At 50.5% G+C, this 24,239-nt stretch overlaps 5 protein-coding genes across 5 annotated transcripts in view; 2 read left to right on the top strand and 3 right to left on the bottom strand.

Annotated features, from left to right (window-relative positions):
- Positions 1-305: 305 nt before the first annotated feature.
- LOC114847725 (trace amine-associated receptor 13c-like) lies at positions 306-1,891 on the bottom strand. Its single transcript, XM_029137750.3, has 2 exons — positions 1,394-1,891; positions 306-1,224 (listed from the first exon to the last, which is right to left on the bottom strand). Exons 1-2 carry the CDS (start codon positions 1,558-1,560, stop codon positions 405-407), a joined length of 987 nt encoding a protein of 328 aa, XP_028993583.1. The 5' UTR covers positions 1,561-1,891; the 3' UTR covers positions 306-404.
- Positions 1,892-2,127: 236 nt separating this feature from the next.
- On the bottom strand, positions 2,128-4,338 carry LOC114847727 (trace amine-associated receptor 13c-like). Its single transcript, XM_029137752.2, has 2 exons — positions 3,491-4,338; positions 2,128-3,276 (listed from the first exon to the last, which is right to left on the bottom strand). Exons 1-2 carry the CDS (start codon positions 3,652-3,654, stop codon positions 2,460-2,462), a joined length of 981 nt encoding a protein of 326 aa, XP_028993585.1. The 5' UTR covers positions 3,655-4,338; the 3' UTR covers positions 2,128-2,459.
- A 393-nt stretch (positions 4,339-4,731) lies between these two features.
- On the top strand, positions 4,732-7,528 carry mob4 (MOB family member 4, phocein). The gene is given in 10 exon segments (XM_055504856.1): positions 4,732-4,890; positions 5,679-5,741; positions 5,951-6,051; positions 6,387-6,506; positions 6,651-6,738; positions 6,821-6,844; positions 6,846-6,900; positions 7,060-7,145; positions 7,148-7,171; positions 7,372-7,528. Coding segments are annotated over 10 exon segments (756 nt in total). The 5' UTR covers positions 4,732-4,830; the 3' UTR covers positions 7,507-7,528.
- A 1,791-nt stretch (positions 7,529-9,319) lies between these two features.
- Positions 9,320-17,554, bottom strand: rftn2 (raftlin family member 2). Its single transcript, XM_041068984.2, is given in 13 exon segments — positions 9,320-9,845; positions 9,847-9,945; positions 10,533-10,674; positions 10,748-10,767; positions 10,769-10,845; positions 10,915-11,051; positions 11,566-11,788; positions 11,866-12,028; positions 12,122-12,230; positions 12,764-12,944; positions 17,412-17,438; positions 17,441-17,504; positions 17,507-17,554. Coding segments are annotated over 13 exon segments (1,320 nt in total). The 3' UTR covers positions 9,320-9,815.
- Positions 17,555-21,899: 4,345 nt separating this feature from the next.
- Positions 21,900-24,239, top strand: part of plcl1 (phospholipase C like 1) — a 37,019-nt gene continuing 34,679 nt past the window's right edge. Inside the window, exon 1 of the mRNA XM_029136411.3 lies at positions 21,900-22,695. Within this exon, the coding sequence (XP_028992244.1) occupies positions 22,519-22,695 (177 nt within the window). The 5' untranslated portion in view covers positions 21,900-22,518. The remainder of the gene's footprint in view (positions 22,696-24,239) is intronic.

Here is a 24,239-nt window from a genome sequence, read left to right as displayed (position 1 = left end):
GGTGTTATATAAATAAAAGTGAATTGACATCTGACATTTGACCTCATCAGCCTTTAATGACATAAAGTCTCTGCAGGTGTTTAGTGAGTAGAAGCAGGTGTTTGGCTTCATTCTAGAGTCTATAACAACTCATGCAACATAGACCCAACATGAAGCACATCACCTGTTTACGTCTGTGTGAGTGTGTAAGAACTCATCTGAACCAAACAAGTCACAGCCATTATGCCCTTTTATTGATACCAGTGCATTATAAGATATTTGTCTTAGATCTGACAAGAAACAAGACATTTTCACACAATCTCAGGATAAATACTGTAGGTGAGGATTACAATGTTCAAGGTTCAGCTATTAGTTGGCAAACAAAATCACTATCCTCTGTCTTCCTGTTTCCCACAGCACAGGCTTTAATGCAGCACATTGGCATCGCAGGAGTCACGGCGGAGTATCTGCATCGTAACAATGAGTCTGATTGATTTTCTGAACCAGGGGTAGAAATAAGCGTAAATCAGGGGATTGAAACAGGAGTTACAGTAAAGCAGCCAGAGGCCGAAGGCTGAAAATGTGGTGGATGTGTGCTGGGTCACGAGAGATGGATAGAAATATGGACAGAAGCACATTAAGAACACAAGCACAACCACACCGAGCGTCTTGGCTGCTTTCCTCTCTGACTTCATGTCAGCGACGCCGGCCGAGGCCTGGAGCGTGACAGATGCAACGTGAGACCTCACAGCTCGAGCCTGAGTCACGGCCACGACAAACACCCTCACATACAGAGCTATGATCAAAGTGATGGGGCAAATGAATGTGATTATGACATCGACAACTCCTGATACGTACGTCAGGACGTTACCACACTGTCCGTAACAGGAATAGTACAACTGTGGATGAGTCAGGAAGTCGCTCAGGATGGCGCCGTTGTAAAGGACACATGTGGCCCAACACAGACACACACAGGCCTGGACTCTGCTCTGTGTGACTTTGGCATGGTAGGTCAAAGGGTCGCTGATGGCGACAAAGCGGTCCACTGATATCAGCACCACGTTCCCCACAGATGAAGATGTGATGATGAAGGAGGTGTATCGAAATAAGGCACACATGAAGCTCCCCCACAGCCAGCAGTTTCCCATGAGGCGAATTCGAACCGGCATCAGCAGGAAACCCACCAGGAAGTCGGAGACGGCCTGAGAGAGGAGGAGGCGGTTGGTGGGAGTGTGGAGCTGCCTGCAGACCAAGACAAACACCACCACTAATGTTACTGCATGTTTTCAGCTTTGAGCCTGGACATTGCAGTGAACATCCTACTACTTACAGCAGAACTACATCACAAGTAAACAACAATATCTGATCATAAATGTGCTATTTTAGGTTATGCTTATGAGTTTATGTTTTCCTGAAGTGGGAGATGGAGACGATGACCAGCAGGTTGAGAGCCACAGTCACCACAGAGATGCAGGAGAACAGGACGTAGATGAAGAACGTCTCGGGGTGATTCATCGGCTTCCTGCAGGAGGAGTTGACGAGCAGCGGGAAGCACAGCTCAGCTTCTGTCTGGGCTTCCATCACCAGGAAAGGAGACGCTGTAGAGCTGTGGCCGGTTTACAATCCACAACCTCTTTAATAAGGCCACTGGATGGCACTTCTCCCTCCCTGACCAATAGATGAACAGCAGTGATGACAGCACAGAGAATGGAAAACTCAAGGTAATCGCCCATCAGTCCCCAAGGGTCTAGTGTTAAACATGGAAGCCTCCACGTTTCATTTGAATTAGGCCATAGTTCATTCTTGGCTTGACTCTCTCTTTGGTCAACCATGAGTCATGCAGTTCACACTACAGCCTCAGTGCCTTAATCATTGTTGAGTCAGCTGTACTTTAGGTTCAGTACTTTTTTTGGCAGACCTACTTCCTGTTTGGTCCCTTTCACCAGTGCTCTGGATTGGTGTTTACCACCAGGCCTCCCACAGTCTTCTTCACTCACACCAGCTTTACCTCACGTCTCCTACATGTCCTGCTCCGCCCCATGCAAGTACAGGCAAACCCAAAGGATAAAATACACTTTTATTTGTGTTTATGGATTTTCAGCACATGCACTCACGTCAGACACAGTTTCATGTGATATTTTATTTTAATTTCAGAAGAATTATTACCAAAATAATTCATCTAAAAACTAATAGGTCAACTCAAATATTTCACAATTTAAATATTTCTGGTCATTTAGACACCGGATTCACACAAAAGGAGCTTAAAAAATGAGTTGGTGGTATTTATTAAATAGTAAGATAATCCCAGAGCTTCAACATCAACCCACCGTGTAATGGTTTCACCATAATGTTAGTGCATTAACATTTTATTGCATTTTATTGACTTTTATTGCATTTTACCAAAAGAAGAAAAACTTTTTTTTATTTTAAAGCAATCATCATTCAGGACATCAGCTGAATCATTATAATTGACCATGTCTCTACTGCAGCATGTTGGCGTCACAGGAGCCAGGCTTTAGTATCTGCAGAGTAACAATGAGTCTGATAGATTTTCTGAACCAGGGGTAGAAATAAGCATAAATGACTGGATTCATGCAGGAGTTACAGTAAAGCAGCCACACACCGAAAACAGAAAATGCTGCTGTGGTGGATGTGTATTCACCCGCCAGAGAGGGATAGAAGTACGGACAGAAACAGACCAGGAACACAACCACTACCACTCCCAGAGTCTTAGCTGCTTTCCTCTCTGACTTCTGAGAAACTACACAAATCGAACCCTGGAGCGACACGATCTGAGACCTCATGGCTCGAGCCTGAGACACAGCAACGACAAAGACTCTCATATACAGAACAATGATGACTGTGATGGGACCAATAAATGTCAACAAAACGTCTACAGCTCCAGCTATGACATTAATTACATTAACACACTCCCCATAGCAGGAGTTATATGCGTCTGGGTGCATGAGGAAGTCGTGCAGAATGGAACCATTGTAGGAGACAGAACAGGCCCAACACACACACACACACACTCGAACCCGCTCATGTGTGACCTTAGTGGAGTAAGTCAAAGGGTCATGAATGGCCACGTATCGGTCCACAGATATCAGCACCATGTTTCCCACAGATGACGAAGTGATGATGTATGAGACATACTGAAACACTCCACACAGGACATTCCCCCAAACCCAACAGCTTTCTATCAGGATGATTCTAATGGGCATCAGCAGGAGGCCCACGAGGAAGTCAGAGACGGCCAGAGAGAGGAGGAGGAGGTTGGTGGGAGTGTGGAGCTGCCTGGAGGAGGAAATATTAGTGGATCGTAAATGACTTGTCAAACGCATACAAGAATATACTGTAACTGTAATTGAAAGCAGCATGTCCACTAGTCCCTACTACACATGTGGAGAAAAAAACTGAAGCAGGGTAATGCTGGTCTTTGGATTTACTGTTATTAAATGTAAACCCCACTGCTGTGACTGGCAGTAAAAGCACAGGCGTCATATCATGCCTGAAGTGTGAGATGGAGACGATGACCAGCAGGTTGAGAACTGCCGTGAGCAGAGAGATGCAGGACAGCAGGACGGAAATGAAAACGCTCTCAGCTTGATGCTCCGTCGGCCTTTTGCACGAGGCGTTGAGGAGCTGTGGGAAGCAGAGCTCAGCTTCCTCCATGGTCACAGAGAAGCTGTGGAGCTCTGGCAGCTTTCAGACACTGACCCTCCCTGATAAGGTTGTTTTACTCCTCCCTGTTTTCGAGGACTACGTAGGAAAGGATCGCAGCCTCCTGTGGTTTTACATTTGTTCTGTTTAGAAGACTGGCAGAAAATGTCTAATTTACTTTACTTTTCTGCCTTCAACACCACAGCTTTGTGCAGGAAACAGTCTGATAGGTACTGTAGGTGGCCCAGTTGAACCACCAGCTTCCATTTTCCCACAGTGCATCTCACATAAAATGTGAGTCGCCTTCTGCCTGTGGTCCTGTTCTAGGCAAATGTTCCAATGGATCTCAGCTGTCAACGCATACCAGAAAACTGATCCCCCCACTCAGTTTGAGCTTTGAAAAGGTCAGAAATTCCATCATTAGATGAGGAAGAAACCCTCAGATTCACCTGATTACCTCTGAAACACACCTGACTTTAATAAAAAATAATTACATTGTATATTGTTTTTTTACCAATATTGCTTATTTAATCCAGTTAATTTGATCTACTTTATTAACTTAATGTATGTGAAAATATGACAATATATCATATTATCACAGACAGAATAATCCGAAGGATGTTATGACCGAAGGGCCACTGATTATGTTTTGTTTGTGGATGGCACCATCTGGAGGACGGATCCTGAACTACAACCTGCGTGTGACCCTGGCGTCACTGCGTTTCATTTGTGTGTTGTCATAAATTAAAACCTGAACTATATCTTATAGACAAAAATATGTTAAACGATTATGCTTATAAAACAGACATAAAATCACCACAAAGATTATTGAAACAACAAAAAAGTAAAAATCGGAAAGCAAAATCGCCAGTTGACCGAAACAAACAACAGAACAGTTTGAAGCTTTGTACATTTGTGGTAGGTCAAAAGGGTCGTTAATGGCGACAAAGCGGTCCAACTGATATGAGCACCACGTTCCCTACTGAGGAAGAGGTGATGATGAAGGAGGTATATCGAAATAAAACATTTGTTTGAAGTCGTGTTCACTTTCGGAAGCGCTCGGCTGAGCCACAAGTACCTTCGGATGCTTTCGTCCGTCACGTGACCAGACTTTTTCACGTCGTAACGTGCTGTCGAGGTTTGCGCCTACAACACAGCTGCCGACGAACATCCGGGTATTCTGTCGAGATGGTCATGGCGGAGGGTACTGCAGTTCTCAGGAGGAATCGGCCTGGAACCAAGGCAAAGGTTGGTTTTCACGTCACCAAGATACTGCGGCGTTAAGGAGAATGAGCTCCCGTCACTATGTGATACTGACTTGTCCGAGTTCCGGTGCTTTACTGCGTCTTTTAACGCGTCGTTCTATGGAAGGACAGTCAACACTTAGACAGGGCCTTACCTGGAAATAGCCAGTTAAATTAGCTGTAGCTCCGTCTATTTCCTGGAGATCGTTGTGGTGACGATTATTGTTTATATGATATTACTATTGAAGCCGGTCCGGTTGAATGATTCCCAAACGCTGATATAACTGTGGTCACTGAAGCTGGCGTCTATAGGATGTGCTAGTTAGCTTTGCAGGAAGCGGTCGCATCACAGTCCTAACTAACGCTAGCTAGCGTCAAGTTAGCTAGGGAGCTGTCAGGAATGCAGGACACTTCGGGTTGCGAGGCTCGTTGATAGAATTTAATTTCATCATTTACTGATCTTCCAACCGATTTTCTGGTAGCCAGCTCCCTTTTTCCCACTCAGACCGCTGTTTTCAGTCGCCTGAAATCCTTAAAACTATGTGTTGCTCCCTCCGTTAATAAAGCCCAGCTTCCTGATTTGGTCTAATCAGGATCAAAATAAGTCCCTTTTTAAAATGGTAACAACTAAAGAGGGTATACTCACGTAAATAGTCTGAACTTTTGTTCAATAACATCGACATGTTTCTATGACTGTTGTGCTTGTAATGATGTGAACCAAGTGACCGGTGACTAGCACTCAGGCTACAGTGGCAGCCGTGTACCCTAAACGCGTCCTTCCTCCATGTGTAGGATTTCTACAACTGGCCGGATGAATCCTTTGAGGAGATGGACAGCACCCTCGCTGTCCAACAGGTGTGTGTGTGTGTGTGGGGGGGGGGTTACTGCTATAGCTGCTCTTAACTTGCTGTTAGACAGACTGCTAACTGCCTCCACAGTAAATGGGGTTGAAAATAGACTTTTCTCCGTCTTTGAGTTCTTACAAATCCTCCTAAAACCATGTACATTTGTTCTGTGGCTGAGTGGGAGTTACTATCCTTATCTTTTTAATGGATCTGTTTCAGTACATTCAGCAGAACATTCGATCAGATTGCTCCAATATCGATAAAATCCTGGAACCGCCAGAAGGTCAGGACGAGGGAGTGTGGAAGTATGAGCACCTCAGGTGAGTTATTTACTCACTCCAACTCTTAAATTGAAATCCTGAGTTTTTACCAAATAGATGATAGATTGCTAATGTGAACAAAGGCAACATGCAAGGTCGGATTTCTGTGATGCTATATTTAATTGGAGGCAGCCAGTGGGTATTCAAATGTGGAAGACTGCAGCATGATTGAGGTGGGATTTGGCTGTGGTTTGCAGTGGGTTGGACAAAGAGAGGGAAGTCGGTACCGTGACACAAAGCTGCACCCTTGTGTCTGCAGGCCCTACAACACTTGACTGTCCCTCCAACAAATTATTTGAATAACAAGTCTGTGCCCTTATTTGTGTCTATTCTAGGCAATTCTGTCTGGAGCTCAATGGACTAGCAGTAAAACTGCAGGTAAGCTGTGCAGCTCACCAGATACACAAATCTGTGCACTTGTCATTAAGGAATTTGACTGAAGCAATTGAGATTTTATAGGAACATGTGCTTCTTAGTGTCAGATGGGTCCTTGATTCCTTTGAGTTGAGTCTGAATGTACGACCTAGTTAACTAACCTAGTTAAATACCGTAACCTAGTTATTTTTCAGCTGTAGTGAGGCTAAGCTTTCTTCCTGCAGAGCGAGTGGCCATCCAGACACATGCACCCAGATGACAGCCACAGACAGTGGATCGTTTTATTGTGCTGCCCACAAGACACCCAAAGAGGTGAGTCAAGAGCGTTTTCACATGTTAACTTTAATTTTCATGAAATCAACTTTTGTGTGACTTTGTGCTGCTGCTTCCACAGTGCCCTGCCATTGATTATACCAGGCCACACGCTGGACGGAGCTGCCTGTCTTCTCAATAGCAACAAGTACTTCCCAGCAGGTTGGTCATCTTGCTCTAAGGATTATTGTAGTGTGTGGTCATGAAATTTTAACATTGCAGTGCACTCAGTAACATAATTGGTTAATTCTCACTGTTCATGTTCCCTCTGGAGTTTTAGTACCAAGCATGTGATAATAATGATAATTTGTCTTTGTAGAGTGAGCATCAAAGAGTCGTCTGTGGCCAAGCTGGGCTCTGTCTGTCGTCGCATATATAGGATATTCTCTCATGCCTACTTCCATCACCACGCCAGATATTTGACAAGTATGAGGTGAGTTTCATTAGAGAAGAATTTTGACCAGAGACTTTAATGGAATAACCCCGAAACTGCTTTCTGCTCAGAAGTAGTTCAGTTTAGGGAAACATGTTGCAGGAAGAGAAGGGGCAGAAGTGTGTTGCTGAAAGTTCTCAGTCATCCAGGTGAGGTTGTCTGAAAGCTGAATCATGTCAGCTGGGCTTCTTCTTTCACAGAACGAGACGTTCCTGTGTCACCGGTTCACACGCTTTGTTATGAAGTACAATCTGATGTCCAAGGACAACCTGATTGTGCCCATCCTGGAGGAGGAAGTGCAGAACACCTCATCAGCTGGGGAGAGCGAGGCCTAAGACACAGCTGCTGCCATAAGGGAGACCCTGTACACACCATATATATATATATATATATATATATATATATAATCATAATATCTATATATTATATATCTATATATTCTCTCTCTCTTATCTCTCTCTATCTCTATCTCTCTCTCTCTCTCTCTCTCTCTCTCTCTCTCTCTCTCTCTCTCTATCTCTCTCTCTCTCTCTCTCTCTCCCTCTCCTCCCTCCCTCCACATACCATACACTCCATACGGCCCACACACACACACCCTCTCTCTCTCTCTCCCACACGTACAGTGTATTACGGCTCCTGTCTAGTAACACTGTCCATGTCCTTCCTCCCTTTACACCTGTGTCTATCTCTAAGTAAGTTAGGGTAATGATACTGGGAGCATAGTTCAGCCAGGCGTGCGGGACTAAAGGATACAGCCCTGCTCTCACAAATTCCTTAGGCAAACAGTTTTTCCGTAACCTTCTTTAAGCAGCTGGATTTGCAAAAACGATGTGATCATGGTGACTTGTATTGTTGACAAAGCACACACTGACAGCCTCCCCCTGTATATAACCCTTACTCCTCCTCCTCGCTTTCTCTTAATACCTGTCATGTCTTTTGATGGTGCTTCACTTTTTTTTGTGTCTGCTTCTGTTCTCTTACTCACTTTTGTTGCCTGTTTTGGGGGTGTCCCATAAAAATGGATCACTAAATTAGCCTGCTGACTTAATAATGCTATTAAAACACAGTGTAGGTGTGTGGCTTATGTGGTAGTGACAAAGAAAAACCTAATCTCTAGCTCTGTACGTGTTTCTAGCACTCAGTTATTCTCTCTGTTGCCTCTGAAGTGGTGTTTCAGAGTATTTAGGAAGGTTTTGTTGGCTAACTCTGATCCTGCTTTGTGACATGCCCCGGGTTGAGCTGTGGAAATGTGCCTGATATTCAGCTTCCTTAAGCATCTGAAACAGTGACGCTGTGGGCGGAGGCTCTGCTGGACGCCTCTGAGAGTTTTCAGACTAAATAACACAGGGAAGTACTGACTATTAGCTGCGTTTCAAGTATTGGAGCACAACCTCCCTTCTTTTACCCTCTTCCTCATTAAGTTATTTTGTGGGAGGAGTCTTGTCAATCCAACCCACTTTTTTTTTTTAAATGAACTAAAAAATTTTGTTACTGTTGACATTTTAATGTCTGTTAATAAAAAACTATTATTCAGTTGGTTATGCGGGTGTTTTCATGTCCACTGAGGCAGCAGCAGTTTATAAAACTGGGCTGACATTTAATTTTAGATGCTCATATTTCAATACACAAACTCAAGTTAATACAACTCGCATGATGATGTGCGAAATAGCTGTTTAATACAATTTAGAGAAACATAACGGACACAAAATGTCAACCTCTCCAAGATGAAAAGCTGGATGATTAATACGGACATTCAGGAAACCTGAAGGAGTCTTGTCTCTAAACACATCGGCGTTGTTGGACTGGTACCAACAATTACTTAAATAGGACAATTAGCACTGATGAGATCTAATTTTATACTTGGCTTTATTACAGGTTTTCTTGTCACCAAAGTCTTGTGTCTGCTGATAAAATGACAGTTTTCCCTTTTTTTTCAGCATCAATAGGCTGATTTAGCTTTTGTCACTAACGCAGGTTAAAACATTGGCCTTTATAATAGTCTGTTCTAAACTTGAACAGATGTCAACCTGGCCTTAAAAGGTGTCACACAAGGTTTTAGAGTTAAAAAAACACCAAAGCAAAATGGCAGGTACCCGTATGAGCTGAAGCAAAGAGCAGCTTCTGTCAGACCTTAAATACTAAAACATCATGCGAGGATGAGTCCAACCATTCCTAGAATGATTAGGAGACGACACCAGTCAGACAAGGAGGCGATAAGACATCGGTACCAGAGGAAGCAGGACGAACATCTTCACGCTGACGAAAAGAGAAGCCTGAGCTCACCTGCGTCGAGGCTCAGAGGGTGGGTAACCAAAGGTACAACATCCATAAGCATCACAACCAAAAGACAAGGATCCTTTTCTAACTGTCAAGCTGTGAAGTAACGTAAATACAAGCTGAAGTAAAATCGTCACCACGTTTCCTCAATGTGCAGCAGTGTTTGTGCTTTTAATACTGTAATGTTTCCCCATTAGCACCTGAAATGAGCAAAAGCTTTCCTGTAGTAGAAATGTGTGAATCTAAGTGTGTTTATCCCTAAATAGTCAGTATGGCTTCATTAAAAAGTGCTGAGTTCATGGGTGAGAATCTGTACAGAGTCTGTCTTTTCCTGGATGATGAACGCCACCATCATCACTTTTCCTGCTTACATACAGGTGACCTCCGCCTTCCCCTCGCTCCTGCTCATAGACGCCTTCCTCCAGGTGGGACAGGGCGCTGGGATAGCCTCCTCCAAACACCGGGAACCCCACGATGCCTCCTGTGGTGGGAGACGGCTCCTCCCGAGGGACGGGGCTGCCCACGGCGCGGCTCACGGAGGCGGCTGGACCACGGCACTGTGCACAGAAGAAGCCTGCGGACGGAGCGTGAGCGTGAGCCCACCCTCAGAGACCCGGATCCACATCCACACCTGAAGGTGGACCCGGATCCACATCCACACCTGAAGGTGACGTGCGTTGTTTTCTCAGATAAAGGAGGACGTCGCTACAGCTCACGACAAATTCAACAATCGAAGTCTGTGAATTTTCTGCCTAAATATGACCAGAAATTTTCATTCCGTTTAAAAGAACATTCCCACAAGCGTCCTTCTGTCCTAAACGAGAACCTGATCCATCTGTAAAGCAGGATTTAGTTCTGCTTCCGCTCGGCGTCATGGATGAACTCAGCTGAGTCTTTTGAGCTTATCTCACATGAAGTGGATCAGGCAGCGGGAACAGAGCTTTTGTGTTGGGAAGCCTTTCAGCTCACTGCTGATCCCTCCACACCTCAGACCTGTGTCACAGCTTGTGTGGTGACTTGGCCATCTTGAAGGAGGCGTTGTGTTAAGGCGCCACGGTTCAGCTGTAGTTTGGCCTTTGCTCACTAGGGAGCAGTGATGCTCCACAATGCTGCCACAACTCAGCTTGTGAAGCCTGGTTTACCTGCTTCCTGTGGTGTCCTGCTGCCTGACTCTCCTCACCGGCCTCTGCAGAAACACGACCTGCTTCGTGGCAAGGTTCCCATCACTGCACACAAACGCAGATGCTGGATTATGGAACAGTCTTCGCGCCGGCCCTGTCCGCGGGGTGTGGGACCTACCTGTCGTGTCGGATGATGGGGTGTGGGCAGCACACACGTGAGCAGCCAGCCGAACTCGGCCAGCGTGTGCAGAAGGGGCCCGTAGTCGGTTTTGACAACTGGACCCCTGGACGTAAACACACTTGTTTTGTTGTGCTCTAACTTTGGATTAACATGAAGAACTGGACTGAGAGCGACGCTGACCTCGATGACGGTCCACTGCTCTACGACGATGGTGTCGTTGGCCGGAGGCGACGTGCTTCTCTCCTCATATACAAACAGCCCCTCCAAGGATCTGGGCACCGGCTTCGCCTGCAACATACAGCTCCTGTGTGAGCGCTCCTGAGCAGCAGCAGGCTCTCATGACCGACATTGTCATCAGAGGAAATGTGTCAGTGAGAGAGCGACACCACTTATTAGAAATAGTTTAATCTGTGGAAGCAGGACAGCGAGGAAGACTGCAAGTATGAGCACTGCCTGAACCAGAACACTATATTCATATACGGGAACAGAAATGGCCTCAGTTCCTATTTGACTTTGTAATGAGTGTCAACCTAACGACACGGCACGGCACTGTCTGTCTTTGTGATGAGGCTGTCATGTCTGCTCCTCTGCAGAGGAACCGGAGGCGAGGTCGGGAAGACGTCCAATATAGAGCCAGTTGGGAAAGAGGCGCCAAAGCAGGAAGTGTGTGTCTTTCACTGTTTTACCAGGAAAGATAATAACGCGCAGTTTGCAGGAGTAATGGCGGCTAACGCCAGGAAAACACTGCACAGTAACGCTAAACCACACTAGCATCTGACTTAGCTTATCACCCGACCAACACGCCACGTTTCAACCAACCTTTCGCTGTGTTCCAGTAGACGAAGGAGTCCACCAGCGACCAGCCTCGGCGGTAGTAGGCGGCCGTCAGCTCCAGCCAGTCGGCCTCCAGGGCGCTGACCACCTGGCCCTTCCTGGACACGCGCATGGACAGCGCCCCCTGGTGGTACTGGCAGGCCAGCGAGTCCAGAGGAGCACAGCCAGGAGCCCAGGAGTGGAAGAACACCAGCAGCCTGAGGTCTGACGGAGGGAACCAGTGAGGGCCTCCTGAGGCCACTGGGCCAAAGCCAGTAAGAACAGGAGCGAAAGGTTCTCACCAGGACTGTAGCTGTTGTCCTCCAGCTCTCTGTCTCCAGGTGGGGTGTGGGGGGGGGAGCGACACCCCCTCTTGGGGCTGTGGACCCTGCCCTCCGTACTTCCACTCACCTGCTGGAGCACGGAGCCGATGAATCGGACGCCTCCCCGGGCGCTGCTGTTCACCTAGCAGACGGAAACTCAGTGTAAAGACGTCTCCCAACGCAGGAACAGGCTCGGAGTATGTCACTGCAGCAGGTTGAGAGAAGCCAGACTGACCCTGTCGATGAGAGCGTGGACGGTGTCGCCCGTCAGCGAGTCTCCAGGGAGCGGCCACTCCTCCACCCTCAGCACGGGCACGCTGTGACACATGGACGCCGTCTGCTTGCTGAACACACACACACACACACACACACACACACACACACACACACACACACCTGTCAGACAGCTTCTCTGCGGCTGCAGGGGTCATAGTTCACCTGTCCTCGTTACAGAGCTGCAGACACCAACACATGGATCATCACAGGCTCAGCAGGAGGCGGCTACCAGGTAACCAGCCTGGTCGTTCAGACCCATCCAGCCTCCAGCATCAGGGCTCCTTCGTCTCCATTGGCTGCGGTGAGACCCCTGTTGTTGGGGAATTTCTAGCCAAAACCCCTCCTTCTCTTTCTACAGTCACATGACTGTGACCTGCTAACACAACCCCTTTGCATTAATATGCAGCTGGCTTCATGTTTGATTCATGACTTTACTAGACTGATGGTGAGTGAGGTCTGTAATCTGTATGTTGAGCCCACATCCACCCACCGGCTCCTCTGTTGGCAGACTCCACAGGTGTGACTAAAGGCCTGTGATCGACCTGTGCCTCTGCTTCTGTCTGAGACTCTCCCTGGGTTTGGGTTGGGGAGGATGCGGTACCTGGGCGCGGGCCGGGCCAGGATGGCGCGGTAGAGCAGGCTGAAGGGCAGCGAGCGCGTCCGCCCCACCGACAGGATGATGGGGTGCAGGGCGGCCAGCACGTAGCCCTGTGTGTAGTAGGGCTGCAGGGCCAGAGGCAGCTCGCTCAGAGAGGCCACGTACTGCACCGTCGGGCGGCTGCCTGCACACACCACAGAAGAAGACATCGGACGCCGCTTTCCCTCTCGTTTAATGACTTTAACATGAAGACGCACACACGCTACCAGGAATAACAGCTGGTCGATAAAGCAGCAAAAACACATCAGACGGAGCCGCGTGTGGAAGCGTTTACTTAAACCACCAAACATGAAACATGTGTCCTGTTAAAATGTCTCCAATAAAGGACAGTATGCGTCAGAACGGTGGTTTGTTTCTCCTCGCTCCATGTTTGTGAGGCTGGTGCTGTTTTTCTTCAAGTCCTGGCTGGAAATCCCTGAGACTATCGCCGTACTTCCTGTGTCCACAAAGAGTAGCTGTTCACAGACGGGTTGGCCCTGTGCCCCCTGAACGCACGCGCGCACGCACGTGCGCATGCACACACACACACACACGCACGCACACACACACACGCACACGTGCGCACGCACGCACACACACACACAAACACGCACACGTGTGCACGCACACACACACACACACACACACACACACACACACACACACACACACACACACACACACACACACACACACACACACACACACACACACACACACACACACACAGTTAGGCATTTCCAACACACTAAATGAGGCGTTTGGATGCAGAGAAAGAATAAACGTGTCAAGGACAGTGAAAGACACAAATTCCTCTTTACAACCCCCCACATTCCCACGAGCTCAGAGGGACCAGCACACAGATCACTGCAGCTTCTCAATGGGCTGTCCAATAGCTGCATTATGAGCCTAAAGTCCAGCAGAACCTCAGCGATGCCACTGAAGCAGGGGCAGGACAAACATGGCTCACTTTACTGGCATTCCTGTGGGTGGAGGCTGCGCTGCATTTAAATTTAACACGCTTTCACTGTGGACATGCAGCACCAGCGTCCTTTACTTTAGTCAACACACACAGTAAACATGGCATCACACGCAGCATGTGGCAGTAGAAAAGACTGGCAGCAGAGAACGGCTCCCACGATGACCATGATGTCGTAGACCAGACCAGACCAGAAGGAGGAGCAGCCCCCCAGAGCCCAGACCCCCACGACACAGATACCGACACACACACACACACACACACGCAAACCAACCAGAGACACTAAGCATTTACACACGCACACACACACACGCACACACACACACACACACACGCACGCACACAAAGACGACCCCCCCACACACACACGCACGCTTTTGTTGCAGCCTTTCACTCTCCCCCCAAGCTTTCAGCCCCCCCCATGTGCTGCCACTTGCCCCATCAACCTGCACAGTGAGGCCTCTGTTCAGAGCCCTGTGGGAGGAAAAGGGGGAGGAGAAAAAAGAAGGGAGGAAAATGGGGTAAAAACAAGGAGGCAGAGGGGAGAACTGGCAGGCTGAGAGTGTGGGGGCACGTTTGGGGTGAAAGAGGAGCTGTGAACAACTAAAGGGGGGAGCGATAAGATGGAATTTATGTCGTGTGACTGAGGAAGCTGAAAAGGTGTGAGAAAGAGAAAAGCTGAGAGAAGGAGCACAGAAACAGCTCAGCCTTTGGCTCCACCAGCTCCTGAATGCAGAACACCAGCCTCTACGCACTGTAGCAGCTGGTTCCAGCTGTGGTTCCGCCGCTGACAGATGATCTAGAGTGTAATTAGAGCCATTTCAGCCACTAACGTGTCCTAAGTTTAGAGGCAGTCAAGGTCAACACCAGCGTAACTGCTTCCAGATGTTCCAGCTGTTCCCGCCTCACTCTGCCCTCCAAACCTCCTCCACGTTTAATATTCAAAACACTGCTCTAATCCAAAACAATCCATCAGCGAGTATTAGATTCCCAGATTAGACAGAGATTACACTGTACTTATCCCTGAAGCGCGCAGGCAGGCGGGTCCACACCGCTCCACAATCAGGACACTGGACCCGGACCCAGACAGGCCTCACGTCATGCCTCCACCCATTAATCTCTTCATGTCCACTCACTGAGTCCTGGCGCTGCTCCGTGTGACAGACACAGCAGTGACCGGGCCCGTTCTGGACCGGTTCTGTTCTGGACCGGTTCTTCGGCTGCTCTGTCATTTAGCCCTCTTAACTGTGACACTGAGCTAAAAGCTTGTTGTGCTTTAAAACTCAGTTTCTTTCCTCTCGCTGATTTCCTGTTGATCAGAGTTGATCTCGTCTCTCTGGACTCTGTCATAACATGCAGCTCATCCCGCTTCAAGAACGTTTCAAGCAAACAGGAGCCATAGAAACCAAAGAGTCTTAATGCTCTTAACCCCTAGACTTTGTTTTTAAGTCGTTTGCAGTCCAGACCTGTGAGACACGTTCTCCCTTCAAGAACCCACGTGTTCAATAACACTGAGCGCTTTGCACTGAAAGGATCAATAGCCACAAAGTCTGTGCTTCCTTACATCATTCACAGAGCACTATATTTAGTATGAGCCATTAGGTGCTTTGATGAGCTGCCTTTGGCTCCAGGCGCAGGTCCAGTCTCCTCTCAGTCGGACTGAAACCAGGCCAAGCTAACAGCGTGTGCGTCCTACAGCCAAGCGTTAACGAGAGCAGGCGGCGCCGCGTGTCCCAGAAACGCTTTGTCGATTCCAGCCGAGGCCGAGGTGGAGGCTGAGGCCGAGGTGGAGGCAGCGGTGGAGGCGGAGGCGAAGGCCGAGGTGGAGGTGGAGGCAGCGGTGGAGGCGGAGGCAGCGGTGGAGGTGGAGGCTGAAGGCTTCTGAGGCGAGGTGGAGGGCAAGCGTGGAGGCGGATGGCAGCGGTGGAGGTGCCGAGGTGAGGCAGCGAGTGAGGGGTGGAGGCTGAGGCAGCGATTGAGGTGGAGGTGGAGGCGAAGGCCGAGGTGGAGGTGGAGGCGGAGGCTGAGGCAGCGATTGAGGTGGAGGTGGAGGCTGAGGCTGAGGCTGAGGCTGAGGCAGCGGTGGAGGCGGAGGCTGAGGTGGAGGCAGCGGTGGAGGCGGAGGCTGAGGCAAAGGCTGAGGCTGAGGCTGAGGCAGCGGTGGAGGTGGAGGCCGAGGTGGAGGCAGCGGTGGAGGTGGAGGCTGAGGCCGAGGCGGAGGCAGGTGGAGGCGAAGGCCGAGGTGGAGGTGGAGGCGGAGGCTGAGGCAGCGATTGAGGTGGAGGTGGAGGCTGAGGCAGCGGTGGAGGTGGAGGCGGAGGCAAAGGCTGAGGCTGAGGCTGAGGCAGCGGTGGAGGCCGAGGCGGAGGGGTTGGTCAGCACGCCATGAAACGCTGCCCACCTTCAGGCTTCAGCTGCTGGAGGCTGCACTAATCAAGCAGCAGCTTCTGGAGCGGGTGGAGGCCGAGTGACTAGAAAAGCTGTGATGAAGACGGGCTGCGCGTTCAGCTGTTACTGCAGTAACTCGTTCAGGTCGGAGCCGCGGGCTCGGTTCTGAGCAGTTTGAGGATCTGCCAAATGTTTCACTAGCGTTGACTCAGAGCACGTGGACCTCTTCCTCCGTCGCCTGTGAAGCCCAGAACATAAAGCTGCTACTGATGAAGCTTGAAGGCCGGAGGTCACACGCGTCCAGCTGGAAACAGCTCTCATTCAGGTCACACTGTCGCTACTCTGCAGCTGTGACTGCAGCTTCAGCCTCATCCGAGATCGTGGTTCCTGTTTTGTCTAAACACCGTCTGACACATTCATCCTAAAATTAACCAGAGGAAACATGTGAGACGGGAGTCGTCTGGAGGCAGGAATGAGCAACACCATCTGAGCTCCACCACAACCCCATCACCGTCTCCTTCAACCGTCACAGCCCGTCAGACGACCGGACCAGGGCTGAACTGGCAGCGAGCTCAAAGTGGGCTCGTGTCCCAGCAGGTGGGCCTGGAACCAGAACCGTGACCTCTGACCTGCTCCGACTGCACAGTCGGGTCCAGAACATGGCTCCAATAACAAGTGACTATAAGCTAATCACTTTAAATAGAAGCAACCGGAAGCAGCATGACGGCCAAAACCTTAACTCCCGACAGATCAGCAGCGTTCGCTTCATTTAAGACACAGAGTCGATCAATCAGTGATCCACTCAGCAGAACAATAGCAGCTGTTGATCAGTTCACTGACACAATGTGTGAGGAAGCCACAGCTGGATGGAGGCAAACAGCTGCAGGATCAAACTCTGCTCATCAAGTCACTGACGAATCCATCGTTGTCTGCTCTGCTTCTAGTTCACGACTACACGCGCGCGCGCACACACGCAGAGGCACGCACACGCACGCGCACACACACACACACACAGAGGCACGCACACGCACGCGCACACGCGCAGGAAGCTGCTGCTGATGTTGTTTCTCTGCTGCTCATTCCACGTCATCACCAGCTACTTCCCTGTCGCTCCTCCACATCTAGAACTGTTACCGAACAAAGTACAGCTTCCTAAACTAAACAGGCGATTTGCTTCTTGTTGTTGCTGCTGTTTCCCACATGCTTCAGGTTGATGGAGCCCGAGTCCCGGTTCCGCCGTCTTACCTTCCAGGCTGAAGTCCAGCAGCACAACTCGTACACTGTGTCCGTTTTACTTTCCACCTGCGGTCTCTTCAAGCGTGGAGTAGATTCTTTCCCCAGGGCTGCTGTCCCTCCGGGTCCTCCAGTTTCCTCAAGCCGCAGCCCATGGCCTCGGGGGGGGGGGGGGGGGGAGCGGGCACCGGCGGCGCACGGACTCGGCGGCGTTGGAAGCGGAACGGAACCGGCGCTGCGTGCTCCGTCCTCGGCCCCTGAGCGCGCAACAGACGTCCGACGGAAGGGTGGAGCAGCGCGAGACCCGCAGCTTCTGCGGACACGAGGACACGCGGAGACTTTAAGGCTGGCAGCGAGTGTCCGGCGTGACGCGTGGGGAGGAGGAGCGCGCGCCTGGAGGAACGCTCCACGCGCAGCCAAGTGACGAGCAGCAAAGCCACTTCCGGTTAAAACTTCACGAGGATGAAGCGCTTCACGTTAGAACACATTGTTATCCGGCGGTTTTCCTGAACTTTTTTGCTTTGTCTCCATTCAGTTTTTGGCTGCTTCCGGTTGTTCACGTCAGCCTGTAGGGGTTTTGTGCTGGTGGGACATTCGTGGACTCGTTGTGATATTCTGTGTCTCCGTGGAGGCTTTTGGTGGTCTTTTCTAGTGAAGAGGTATCAGCCTGTACGAACCTCAGCAGCAAATCAAGGTTCCGCTTTGTTTCTTGTAAAACACCAATATCCCGCTTTTATTCTGAAATGTTTCTACACATTTTCCTCTCATGTGCGAGTAAGAGTCCGCTCACTTGATGTCGGTAAGTTTCTTATAGAAAAGTTATAGGAGCTGAAACCACTTTGTTGTTGTTGTTGTTTGTGTTTGTGTTGTTGCTGTTGCTGTTGTTGTTGTTTTGCATGTTGACATCATCACAAATGTACAAACTGCTGCAGAGACGGATGACGAGGCAGTGGAAACATCACGGAAGCAGCAGAATGAGGACAAACACACCAGGAGGTTGAAAATACACAAACCGACAGAAAGATGAGCAAAATGAAGACAACGCAAACGAGACACGTGATGCTCCTTGAGCAGGTTTTCATCCCAGCATTTGACGCGGGTTCCGCAGCACGTCAGCGGGGGCCTGTCTGTGGCAGCAGGTCCTGGCTCCTCTCAGCCATCTGCTCCTCTTTGTGTTGAGGTAATTCAATCAGTGGCTGTGACTGTCGTCTGTTCACTCAACCTTCTGGACTTGCGTTTCTTGTAACTCAATCGCTCCCTGCTGCCTCTCAATGTTACCTGCAACATCCGGAGCAGAACGAGGGCCTCGCCCTCAGCACCCGCTGAACCTTTGACCTCTGACCCCTGTCACTTAGCGAGCTCCCTCATTAGTGGCTGCAGGACCCACATCAAAGTGCCGTTTCCCTGCTGCTGTGAAAGACCATGTCTCACACCTCAGCTCCTCTGAGCTGCTCTGACTGAGTCTTAGAGAAGACTGACATCATAAACCACAGCGATGAAGCGGGTTCAGCAGAGCCTGGTAGTGATGAAGCCAGAGCCTGCTGTGACTGAAGCAGGAAACAGTGGGTAGCGCTGAGAACCTGCTCAGACACATGCTGCCACGCGGCGCCGTGGAACGAAAGAATGCATCAAAACGGTTCAGACTTGACTCTGACAGGAAACCACCCACGTCTGAGCAGCTCCACCCGTCGAAGACCGCGCTGGGAAGGAAACGCGGAGCCTCCCTTCACTAAACAGAAGAGCTGCAGATGATTTTAATCAGTGGACGTCAGATTATTATTTTTTATTATACAGCTGCTTTAGAAAATACTCTGGTTCATTAATGTGTGCTGCTTAGAGATTGTTAAAATAAAAAAGACATTTTATACATTAGTATCACTTCTTATCAAAAATGTAGGAAAAACAAAAGCGAAAGAGTTCAAAAGCGAGACCTGAAAACAGCTCCATAAAAAGCCACTTGCACGTTTTTAAATGATGAATATTAAGATTACACATGAATCATCTTCGGTTCTCGCGCTGCCATCGCTTTGTCGGCTTGTTAGTAGGCGGCGCCATCTAGTGGCCGAAAAGTGGGTTTTTTGAGCAGCGTGCGTAAATAGAAAACACTTCACGTGACCCTGTTTGACCCTGACCTTGGAGTTCAGCTGAGTTGTTTATGTTTATTTTGTTTTGTTTAAACACCCGGAACGCTGCTGTTTCTGGGAGCAAAGTATGAAAAACACGGTCAACATTAAAAACATTTGTTCATGTACTAGCTTCACAGCGCAGAAGTGAAGCTCTGCTTCAACCGCAGAGAGAGGTCACAGAGCAAGAGTTTACAAAGTGTGCATGCGTGTGTGTGTTTAGACAAATTTGCTTCACATGTGAGAGTAAACTCAAGAGTTCGCTTGAAAGAAGCATGAGTGTGGATGTTGTTGATGTTCATCAGTCCCATGGTCAAGTGGAAAAACATCTAAATGCTCAGAGAATGTAGAGAAACGATCAGATGAGAGTTAATTAAGCATCCAGGTCCAGGATTAAGTGTGTTTTATACTGTAGCTGTCGCAACGTGACAGTAGAATAATTATAAAAAATATTAGAAAACAGAGAAGAGAAGTGTTAATAGAGGTTCACAGGCAAACCTGAGCTGGGAACAGCATCACCTGCCTCCTGAGCACACGTCATCAGACCATCAGACCTCCAGGAGTTGAGGACTCCAGGTCTCCAGGACTACCAGATTCCAGGTCTCCAGGACTCCAGGACTCTAGGACTCCAGGTCGCCAAGACTCCAGGTCACCAGGTCCCCAGGCCTCCATGTATCCAGGACCCCGGGTCTCCAGGTCTCCAGGACTTCAGGACCCCAGGCCTCCAGGCCTCCATTTCTCCATTACTCCAGGTTTCCAGGACTCCAGGTTTCCAGGCCTCCGGGTCTCCAGGACCCTGAGTCTCCAGGCCTTAACCATCTCACACCCTGGTGGGAACGTAGCACCAGGGCTTGAAAGAACACTCTGTCAGACTCTGTTTTTAGCCTCGAAAGTGTTTGTTTTTTCAGGCATCTTCTATTTAACTGTCCTCCTGCAGCAGCTAAATGTCAGAGATAAGATGGGAACAACGCTTACGTTCTTCAAGGAACAAACACTGCTTCGACGCAAGCCTCTGCTCTGCTACAGCCAGAAACCTGAGGCAGCGTGAGCCGGTGGTCGCTGGTCGGACACGCGCCGAGCTGCTGAAGCAGCCAAAGAAACCCCACCAGAAAACCGAGCCCACATTACTGACGTATGGTTCTGATAGAACATGTATGAAAATGTGCAGCGACCGTTCGAGCTGCTGCTTCTGTGGTTCTGACACGGACTCTTCACAAAGCGGACCTGCAGATTGTGACAAGCGAGGTGCGAGCGCCGAGCTCCTGGTGCTAATAGGCCTCACCGGCAGAACACATTCCACAGCTGCGGCTCAAGGTCCGCACGCATTCACAACACGCTCATATCTGCCTGGACGGGAACGGGGGGAGTTTAAGCCGAGGCTGGGGCTTCAAACGCTGCTCAGGGGTCACGAGGCTTCTGAGCATGTGCAAACCTCTCACGCGGGGATAGAGACGAGCACCGAGCACCAAGTATCACTCTTAAACACTGGGGATGTGACGTCATTTCATACGAGCCGCCAACGAGGCTCCAGGGACGAGGTCCGAGGTCGAAGAATAACAGCTGGACGTCTTGGTTTATGGTCTTCATCATAACGGACCTGCGTCCAGTCAGACGAGGAGCGCTACGAGCAGCGGGTGAACGGAACCGCGTCGCAGCTCAGCGGACAACGGGCACCTGCTTCTCCACACGTGCGTCTACAGCCGAGGCCTGATGTTATGATTCAGCGGTAACTCCCAAACAATCCGGGTTCAGGCAACAACACAATCTGCGCGTGTGTCCTTGAGCAGCGCATTAAACAGCCAGCGCTGGGGGAGTTCCTCCTCCTTCACCCTCTGAACTTCCTGGAAGGAGCCAGGAATGAAAAGGCAGTTTTCCCATTCCCGTGAATAATGTATCACGCTGTTATTAAACCTCAGCACTGGGCACGAGCCCGCTCTGAAGCCGCTCCATCTGAGTAATGAAAGGTCAGAGGTCACTGACGTTCAAATGTCCAACCTTCCGATATGATGAAGCGCTGCTGTTTGTTTGAGGCACAGCTTTGAGCGACTCTCAAAACTCCGTAAAACACAGAACTAATGCAATAACCTGTTGTCAGAGTGGACAGTTTTATCTTCGAGAAGCGCTCAAGCAAACGGGCGTTCGTTGCTACTACAGATCGGTCGTTCATCGTCTGGCGCATGTAACAGTAAGAACTATTGAGACTTTTCGTCTTCCTCGAGGTTCCGAGCGTTTCTGCGTCTCCGCTCGTCTCGTCTGAGGAGACGCGGTTCTCCACCAATCACAGCGGCGCTGGCTGTTTCCACAGCTCCCAGCGGCGCTGCCCATTGGCCCGCGCGCGCGTCAGTCACGACTGCGGCCAGCGTGTGGGCGGGCCCGGCGAGGGATGAAGAGAAGGGCGGCGCGGCTGTCAGTTGTTTCCTCGCGTCGTCCGAAGTGGGCAGCTGCGGCTCGGACTGCGACCAGGCGGCCGTTTCCCGGGTCCAGTCAGGGACGAGCGCGGAGCCGCCGACCGCCTCCTCCACCGGCGCGTGCGCGGCGCGAGTTCGCTCCTCTTTGCACTTTGGCTTCGCGGCGCCTCGTAGCCGGCGCTGGACTGTTTTCAAAGCTCTTCTTCCTCCAAACACCGCCTCGCGCGCACTCGCTCACCGCCGGATGCTGTGACGCCTGGAGGACGAGGCGACGGAGACCTGTTGCGCGTCCGCGGGGAGCGCGCCGGTCCAGGACCGCGGGAAGCGGACGCTACGTGCATGCGATGCTTTGATTTGAACGGAGGGCGTTGGAGCGGAGCTGGAACGGACTGAGCCTAAAGTCGACGCGGCCGCTGCTACTGACTGTGGGAATCTCTCCATAATCAACCGAAGCGTCATCTCCAGTGTGACCGAGCGGCTGCGCGGCTGATGCTTGAAGATCCGCTTTGTGCTTGAATGGCTCCCACGCGCAGCGGAGGCAAACTTTATTCAGGTCGAGTTCACTAATTTGCTCCGCTTCTCGTCGACATGTCTGAGCGCGAGGGCTGCGGAGACGGACCGTGCGGCGACGGAGCGCCCGAATGCGTCCCGCCCCGCGCGTCCCGCGGCCGGCGCAGCGGCGTCGTCCTCCCCGGCGGCCCCGACACGGACACCATCCTGCTGGAGTCGGTGAAGGCGGCGCCCCGACGCAGCAGCATCATCAAGGTAGAACCCTCCGCTGACCCGGGGTCGGTGTCCAGGAGCGCCAGAGTGTAGAATGTGCTTCCACTGCGAGTGGAGCCGGAGCGAATCATCTGAGGAGCGCGTTGGGGTTGATTTACGCAGGAGCGGGACCGAGCTTGTTTCGGTGTGGTCCGGTTCGTTCTGTGGTCCAGGTGTAGTGCGTTCTGGGGTTTGACGCGCACGCACACGACGGTAGCGCGTCCGGGACTCAGCCTCTGCTCAGGCTGCGTTTCACGTTCGTGGGCGCGTCACGTGCGTAATTTCCAAGGCACGGGCTTGTTGCGGTTGGAGTTTTGCGTTTTGTTTGCGTCCTCCAGTGTCGGGACAGAGACTAATGGTTTAGTGTGAATGTAAAGCTCTAGTTCGCAGATGAAACTCTCATGCTGCTGTTCTGGATGGAGCTGCAGCGGTTTGGGTTCACCTAGTGACCAGCCACATCCCAGTGACGTCACATCCCAGTGGCCTCACCTGCGCTCAGGTTCCGGGGGCGGGATCATGTTCTGGATCGTTACCTTTCATGTCTCCATATATCGGCTGAGGAGCGTCTCCCGCTGCGGTTCTGTGTCACATTTCTTGGAAGCCCTTGCGGCGTGGTGTAACAGAACACTGGAGCGCTCAGTGCTGCGCAGTTCACTCTCTGTCCTTCCTGGTTTCACCAAATACATCTCAGCGACACTGGGCCACAGGTTCACATGAGAATAATCACCTCAGGACGAAGCGACAATGACACAAAACTTAAAATAATTGTGGGAATCAGAGAACGTTTTTGTTCACAGATTCCACAACCTGCAGCTACTGAAGCAAATGTGTGACATTTAGTCCAGAAAAATGGAACCACTGCTTCATGATTCTGAGGCTTTAGAGCCTGAACTGACGTGTTTCAGTGTTGTTGTGGGGCGTTTGCTTCAGTGAAGGACTGCATCAGGCAGCAGGAGTTTGGAACAGATCGATGGTTTCTGACCTGCAGTCGCCGCCTCACGCCGGCGCCGCCGTCGGCCCGCGCGGGTCAGCGGGTTCTGTGTGTGAGCTGCACGTACGGGTCGCGTGCCGGCCCAGCGAGCCCCATCTGGAGGAGCCGTCCCCACAGAGAGGCCTTTGAGCGCTGAGGGAGGAAGCGGATGAAAGGCGCGATGTCGGTGACAGGCGCAGTCAGCTGTGGCGGCCAAACGTTCGGACTCCTCAGAGCGACCCTGAACGCATCGGAGTGATCGGTGGAAGAGCAGCTCTAAAACAGTGAATGTGTGTAGTCACATTAGTCTGCTGCTGTTTAATACCTGTTCAGTCCGTCCTGCACGGAGGCGCTGATGTTTCCACCGCAGCTCGGTTCAGTCCAAACGGACCATTCAAACTCAGCCTGACAGAGAACACAGATCTCCCAGGATGCCGCTGGGTTTGTTGATGAGCGTCTGCAGCCGCTGCGTTAATCCATTCCATTGTCCCTCCAGTCGCTCTCAACAGAACCTGCTGCGCTGAAACCAGTCCGTATCATTTTAGTCTGGAGGAACGCTTGTAGCTACTGCTGGTTT

Source organism: Betta splendens, chromosome 21, assembly GCF_900634795.4.
Source record: "Betta splendens chromosome 21, fBetSpl5.4, whole genome shotgun sequence".
Lineage (NCBI taxonomy): Eukaryota > Metazoa > Chordata > Actinopteri > Anabantiformes > Osphronemidae > Betta > Betta splendens.
Note: the sequence above shows the minus strand (reverse complement) of the source record. Positions and strands in the feature narration are given on the sequence as shown.

Coding starts and splice junctions, on each gene's coding strand:
- LOC114847725 (XM_029137750.3), bottom strand. CDS start 1,560: ATGGAAGCCCAGACAGAAGCTGAGCTGTGCTTCCCGCTGCTCGTCAAC. Junction 1,225..1,393: donor ATCGTCTCCATCTCCCACTT/CAGGAAAACATA, acceptor TGTCTTGGTCTG/CAGGCAGCTCCACACTCCCA.
- LOC114847727 (XM_029137752.2), bottom strand. CDS start 3,654: ATGGAGGAAGCTGAGCTCTGCTTCCCACAGCTCCTCAACGCCTCGTGC. Junction 3,277..3,490: donor GTCTCCATCTCACACTTCAG/GCATGATATGAC, acceptor TTCCTCCTCCAG/GCAGCTCCACACTCCCACCA.